A 7,862-nucleotide genomic window follows, 5' to 3' on the forward strand; every position below is an offset into this window, starting at 1 on the left:
AAAGGATTTTTCTACTTTTCCTCTCGCAACCCTAAAAATTTTCTCTAGATTTTTCTAAGAGGAAATAAAAAAATTAGCAATGTTTGTCAGTTCCAATGTGTGGTGAAAAAAGTTTTTTAAAATTCTAATGGATTTGTTAAAATAGATAAAAAAAAAGAATAAATGTAAATTGAGTCTCTTTCTTTGTTTAGACAAGACCGTTGTTGACATATTTTAAACCAAACCTTTTTAGAAATTTAGCAGTTTTAGGATTATATTATTATTTGGTAACTAGATTAGAATTGGTGCCAAAATTGATTTAAGAAGCAAAGTTAAATTGTTTTTTGATATTACAATTGGAACGAGTTTATGATAGTAAAATCTAATAAGGAGTTGTTAGGTTCTTTCCTCTATATATGGCCTTATGGCTGAATGCTCAATTGAGCAATCTCATGTAAAATTTGAGTTAGTATATGTTAAAGCATTGTTCCAAAATATCTGTGCCTTGTTTCTTTGCCTTCCAATTGATACGATTTCCCTTCACCTCTTGAGTGATCAATTAGAGCCTCGCGACTTGGTATATTCTAATCAAATATATTTTTGAGTGGTTATTTATCCAAGTCTTTATATATCGCATTTATACTTCTACTGCATTAATTTTAAGTGTTGTTAAATTGTTTGATGTAGAGATATATAAACAAAGTGTACATTATTATTTTAGATTTTGTTGAAGGGTAGTAAGGTTAATTTCATTCAAGTGTGGGGGCAAACTTACAATTTTATATGCAGATACGGACAACTTAGTGAGGGCAATTCTCTAATACTTGAATTTTGTTGAAGAGTAGTAGGGCGATTTCATTTGAGTGTGGGGGCAAAACTCTAATTTTATATATAAATTAATATGGAGATTTAGGAGGGGTCAATGGGGGCAATTGCCCCCACTTTTTCTCCATCACCGCAGACGTTGTGATAGGGTATAATTTGTTAGTAATTTTATTATTAATTTCCCCTTTTATCCCTGATAAATATTGTGTTAATTGCTGATATCTACTCATATTTGGTGTCTGGACTTAATTTCAGGAATGAAACAGAAAACTACCAAAAAGGAGGGATTTTATGAAGAATATGGAGACTTCTAAGGGGTTCAATCCTTGGGCCCTTGGATTGGTGGGGACCACGAAGCTATAAGTCATTTGGGCTCTTCAAAGAAAGCTACGGAAGAGAGACTTGGAACAAGAAGTACTTTGGAGGCTTTGTCCACATGTGTGGGGACCACCTAGATAGCTTTAGTCTATCTTTCTTTTGTTTCTTAAATAGGGATAACGTAGGGAAAGAAGACATCTCTAGTTTTTGGTCTTTTAGTTTAGTTTTAGTTTTTCTTTCTCCTGACTGGCCTCTGACACACGCCAGGTGTTCGACGATATTCCCCAACGGGAAAAACACCTTTTATTCCTTGCTTCTTAATAGAAAACGCAATGCCTTTGCAATCTATTAATCCGTGTGGTGATTTAATAATTATGCGGAGTGGCTAAGTCTTCCATCTAGTCAAGGGTCAACTCGACGGCGCAGTCCCGAAAATCTGTGAGATCTAATTAGTTTTCACGTGTTCCTCTATCTATTAATATTTGCATGTTGTCTGATTTAATTTTCATGGGATTATTTTATTAATTGGATGTCAAGGGCCCGATGTTCAATGTGATATATTAATCTCGTGCCAATTTAGTCAATTAAATCCGTAATTGTTTGATTGATTAATATTAGTGGCAACTGGTGTGTTTACACATTAGGGGAACGTGCGATCTAATTTAAATAACCCTCGTAGCGTGTTATTGATTAGGGCTAGGTTTTTCTAGTTATTAATGCAATTGGAAAATTACTTCCTATGGTCGTACCTAGGAGTATTTGCTGATTAGGGGTAATCAACGGTTGTACCTTGGTTATCAATAATTTAAGGAAAAATTGGTTGTCAGACTATAACTAGCCTATTAATACATTAAGTGAACATCTTTTGCATCAATGATCGGATGATTGGACTGTGCCAGAGTAGTTGCATCCTTGGTTAGACTTTATTTATTCTTGATTTAATTCCTGCTAAATTTTAGTTGGATTGTTTAATTATTTTTAGTTGCCTAACCGTGAAATCCCCCTCTTACCAATTGGATTTTAAAAGAGACAAATATCTCCAGTCCCTGTGGATTCGACCCTGCTTACCACTATCTACAGAAATTACTTTTAGTTTGAGCAGGTACTTATTATTGCACAGGCTGACGACCTGTCACGTTGATTGACAAATCTAGCAATTACAACATGCACAGAAAAGAGTTGCAACGATTTATCTTGCTAGAAGACAACTTAAGAGTTTCTTATATTTTTCAAATCTGTTCAAAATTTTTTAGATCTATTGTATATGTTAAATTGTAGATCCGATCTATTATTTCTAACACATATTAATGTCTTATTAGCGCTTGTGATGTGGATCTAGGATGGAAGGGTGTGGATTTAATCCCCTTCTTTTATCAATTATTTAATTACATTCATTTTTTCCTAGCAAGAATTTTCCCCTTCTTGATTTTTCAATCATTTCAATAGTTTGATTCCTCACAGTTTTCGAACGTGCTCCAACTTCACAAAGGATTTATTTAGTACTTGGGGATAGGGACAGTCATCATCAGGACTATCCCTGAACGATTGTGTTGCATGCAGGTTTCAACTTGAACATGCTCCTCCTCTCCTCTTCTAAAAAAAAAAAAAAAAAAAATTCCTCCTCTATGCTCTCTTATTTAGTAGTCATCAATCAACATAGAATATATTCTTCTTGGTAAATGAATTTTAGATTTTAGCATACTTAATATGCTTTGTAGTACATATATGCATTTTTTATTAGGACATGTGCAACACTGGTCGGGGTTTGTTATTTATGTGAAGTTTAATATTTCCATCTGCCGTAAACAATAAAATGAGTTTTACAGATTATAATTTTTTAGTTGCTTTGTAAAACCGGATGAAATTTAAACCAATACCGGTGATCATTATAGACTACTTGATGATTCGTACCTCCAAAGGAAGGTTTGCTAATAAACTGACGACACAGAGGGCAATTTTTTTGTTTCTCCTAGGGGTTTATAATGAGAATTTTTTTTCTTTTCTTCTTTTGTTGTTAGATCCAAATTTATTTTAAATCTAGTTGTTAGATTTAGAATTTTTTAGATATTGAGTCTCTCTCAGATCATATCATCATTATTGGAACTTAAAACCATTGATTAGTAGATTTGGCGATTGCAACACAGGAGATGCAAACTTATCTTGTTAGAATATAATTTGAAAATTTATTATAACTTTTAGATCTATTCAAAATTTTTTAAATGTTTTGTATTTATTAAATTGTAGATTTGATCTATTATTTCTAATACATATTTAACCTGCCATTAGGACAGGGATGTAAATCAAATCGTACTGGATGATTTTCGATAATTCGTTGACAAACTCTGTTTTTTTTTTATCAAAAAAGGACTATAATATGTGCAAATATCAGTAAATTTATATTTCTGAAAGCCAGAGCACAGTCAAGAAACAAATTACGCTAGCACAATCAAAATTGAAAAAATATTAAAGAGAAGGAAAAAAATGACAACAAAATGTTTGGCACTTGTTCCTCTCTAGAAAAGTTGATTTTCTTTGACATCTCTATGCAAAACTCTCCAATCAAAACTTCCTTCAACTCCCCCATGGGAGAGAGATCAGATTTTTCTAATCTTTCCCATGGGAGAAGCCCTCTCTATAATTTTTTTCATTTGTGCGAATAGAATCTCTTCTAAGGTTTACTAATGAGAGTTTCTTCTCTCATAGGGTTGTTAAGGGAGAGTTTTCTTTTTCTTAGACTTTCTAGTGAGTCTTCTTCTTTCCTAGGGATTCGTGGTGAGAGTTTTATGTAATTTTTTTCATTTTTCTTTTATTAGATTTGAGTTTTTTAAGTTTTGTTAGATCTGGAATTTCTTATATATATTTGATAGATCTCACCATAATATTTGAACTTGAAACAGTTAATTAACAGATTGGAAGCTTGAAAGCATGCACAGATGTTTGTGGAGCCACAATTATTTTATCTGATTTTTTTAAAATTTAGAGCTTTATAGTGTAATTTTTATCTATTCTTCAGATCTGTTCTTTGATATCTCTGTATATTTGATTATGTAACTTCTGCCATTAATACATATTTTATTGAAATTATGATGTTGTTTTATCAAAAAGAGAAGGTAAAAAAAATCCATGTTATGTCCAATGACTAGTTCTAAATATACTTATCATTTGCAGTTGTGTTCTTTATTTCTTTACATCATGGCACAAAAGAAAACCAACAGGAAAGAAAAAGCATGGGTAAAAGTAAAAATTTTGAAAGGAAAGCCAAGCTCGAGTCAAATTGGACGAGTAATTTAATAAGGAAATTAATTCATAGTAATTTGGCAAATTCACAGTGAAAGGAAGCGAAGCTCAAGTCAAATTTGAAAATTTATCAAATACAAAACGCTGCTCAACCTCAATTTTATTAGTTAATTAACTAAACTCGAATGAAGTTAAGGTCGATTCGAGTTTCGAGTAGTTTAATTCGTCTTTCAACCCTAGTCATTGGACAACAAATATAGAATTATGGCCTGCAGGGTATAAGCTGTATGCATGTGATATCTTCAATAAAAAATTTAAAAAAAATAAAAGCAATGCAGCGATTGAAAACTAAAATATCATTTAGAAAAATAATTTGACCCGATTTTCATGGGGTTGTTGGGGGATAGATACAAATCTGCTTTGGTTTCTTGTTTGTTTTGCATATGTCAATCCTGTTATGTATTAGGATTGCCATTTATTAGTAGAAATGCCCGCCGTGTAAAGGGCTAAAAGACAACACTTAAGCCTAAGCCTCTGCCTAGTATAAATTAAACCATCTAGGCAGAGGTATCAAGACATGGCAAGAGAAGAGATATAGATAGAAAAAATGCCTCAAGCATATGCCATGAATGGAGGAAATGGACCTCAAAGCTATGCCCAAAACTCATCCTATCAGGTTGCTAGTTTAAACTGCAATTACCTCATTATAAATGTCTAAGGTATATAAGACTTACGTAAAGATTTTATTTATTTTATTTTATTTTTTTTGTGGCAGAGAGGAGCAGTTGACGTTGCAAAAGAACTTATCAAAGAAGAGATTGACAAAGAACTTGATGTCAAGCAACTTTCTTCAACCTCTGTGCATCCATTTCGCATAGCAGATTTTGGCTGTTCTACAGGACCAAATACATTTGTGGCCATGAAAGTGATAAGAGAAGCCCTGGAGGAAAAACTCAGAAAAGAGGGACTAGCATCTGAAGTCCCTGAGTTTCAAGTCTTTTTTAATGACCATATATCTAATGATTTCAACACACTTTTTGCTTCACTTCCGCCAGAGAGACACTACCTTGCAGCTGGAGTGCCTGGTGACTTCCACAAGGTTTTGCTCCCAAAGGCATCCCTTCATTTTGCTCACTCATCTTGCTCACTTCACTGGCTTTCAGATGTGCCAAAAGAGGTTACAGACAACACGTCCCCTGCATGGAACAAAGGAAAGATTCACCACGGAGGGGCCAAAAAGAAAGTTCTTGAGGTTTATGCATCTCAATTTGCAAAGGACTTGGAGTCATTTCTGAATGCAAGGGCACACGAGCTAGTCGATGGAGGGCTGATGGCCCTTGTTATTCCTGCTGTCCCTGATGCCATCCGTGAATCTCAGACAACTATCGTCACAGAGAAAGAATTTGAAGTTCTAGGATCTTGCCTCATGGACTTGGCTAAGAAGGTTAGATTTCATTAGTTTCAGATCTTCTTCAACTAAGAACTCTATGTGAATACATCTCAATGCAGGGATGCAACATAGAATATTGATTTTTTTATCACTTGAATAATATTAAATTCGAATTATCATCTAATATATCCTAAATAGTTTTAGATAGTTAAATTATTCATCTTTTTAATTCAAATGACATTTGCAATTCTTTTTTAACACTTCTATGAACCTGCGAGACAAGAGTTTTATTGGATCGGATCTTTGCAGGGAGGGGCAGCCACCCCCTCAAGAATTTTAAAAATTTTATTTTCCCTCTTATGAATTTTAAAAAGTCTATTTGTATTATAATTTAGCCTTAAGAAATTATTCTGATATTAATACTTGCCCTTCTCCCCAAGCTTGAGCATTGAGAATCTGGTATTCTGTGGAAATATTTTTGACATTTTACATTTGCCCCACAAAAAATTTCAAAATTTTTACTTGCAAATAGGGTTATGAATGAAGCTAATTGAGCCAAGCACTCAAGTTGTCAAACTTGTCTATCTATTCTAAAGAGTTTAAAATTGTATTTAAATTTAATTCATTTATTTATTGCGCTGAATTTAGATGAGCTTTATCAAGTCAAACTCAATTAAAATTTTCACATATAAATTTCATATACTATGTTAAGTCAGCCAAGCTCGATTTCAAATTTGAAATTTTATTGGATACAAAATATTGTTTTTGTTTGGTTTGATTAATTGGTGAACTAAGCGCAAATTAGCTTTTACTATTTCAACATCAATTCAAGTATAATATATAGTTTCGTTCGTTTTTCATTCCTATTTGCAAATATAAGACATTATTTTGATATTAAGTCCTTACCCTCTAAACTTATGTACTTATTTCGCTGAAATAAAAAGGTACAAAGTATTGGATGGAAGTGAGCTTCATATGTCAAATTTACTACTTGTAACAAACATGGACAGAATAGAAATCATACCAGATAATTAATGCTGGCCCAAAAGCGTCACAACAAGGCACCAATCTCTTTTTCCAACATTTCTTCTGATTAATAAAAATATCCAGGATGAAACAAAATAGATACAGGAAGTCAACCAAATCAGGCATAATATACCAATGGCAGAGAATGAATGGAATACCTCCTTGGTCACGAGTCAGCTATTAACCATGTTCCATAATTTCTGAAACATGTCTTCAGCTTAAAAATAGCAGTTGCAAATCCACAAGTAGGAATTTTTTATTTTACAGTTTCTTTATTTAAAGTACCATATAAGAATGAGTTTTGGTTAAAGTATTTCTTCCAATTTCGACTGCAGGTTTTGGCTAACAAAAAAAAAGTACTTTAAATACTAAGATGCACCTATTGCAGGGACTGGTCGATGAATTGAAAGTGAATATGTTCAACTTGCCACTATATCTCCCATCTCCTAATGAGATAAAGACCCTGATGAAGGCAAATGAACATCTAAATGTTCAGAGAATGGAGATATTAAGCATTCCAGGAAAGCATGTGGTTTTCTCCAACCCTAGTGGAATTGCTTTGTACCTCAGAGCTGCATTAGAGGGACTTCTAGAGAAACAATTTGGAAGTGATATCATGGATGAATTGTTTGAACTGTTTACGCAGAAACTTGCAGAGTCTTCCTCTCTCTTTAACCCTGAGAATCAGGATATGGTTGTTATTTTTGTCCTCCTCAAGCGAAAATTGAGAACATGAAACAAGTTTAGTGGACCTTATGGATTGTGCAGGCGTTGTTAGTTGCCGAAGGGCAACCCAAGAAATGGCTTTGAAACAGCTGCTCCTGACTGTGGAGCATTAGCTTGCATAATCAAGCATATCTAGAAGCTATCCATTGTAATGGATGAATAAAAAAGAACTTATAATGGATGATTAACAAAGAATAAAATCTCACGTATCTTATTGTCCAACTATAAGCTTGGTTGACGACATCATGTTAGAATATATATTTTGTGTGGCCCAAATAACCACATATGATATTTCTAATGATTTGATTAAATATTTTCTTACTAATTTAAGGGACAAATTTGTATGTGAAAAATTCAATCG

At 33.2% G+C, this 7,862-nt stretch overlaps 1 protein-coding gene across 1 annotated transcript; it reads left to right on the top strand.

Annotated features, from left to right (window-relative positions):
• Positions 1 to 4,966: 4,966 nt before the first annotated feature.
• Positions 4,967 to 7,511, top strand: LOC113776976 (probable S-adenosylmethionine-dependent methyltransferase At5g37990). The gene is made up of 3 exons (XM_027322028.1): positions 4,967 to 5,035; positions 5,135 to 5,803; positions 7,164 to 7,511. Exons 1-3 carry the CDS (start codon positions 4,967 to 4,969, stop codon positions 7,509 to 7,511), a joined length of 1,086 nt encoding a protein of 361 aa, XP_027177829.1.
• The last annotated feature ends 351 nt before the right edge of the window (positions 7,512 to 7,862 follow it).

Source organism: Coffea eugenioides, chromosome 7, assembly GCF_003713205.1.
Source record: "Coffea eugenioides isolate CCC68of chromosome 7, Ceug_1.0, whole genome shotgun sequence".
NCBI lineage: Eukaryota > Viridiplantae > Streptophyta > Magnoliopsida > Gentianales > Rubiaceae > Coffea > Coffea eugenioides.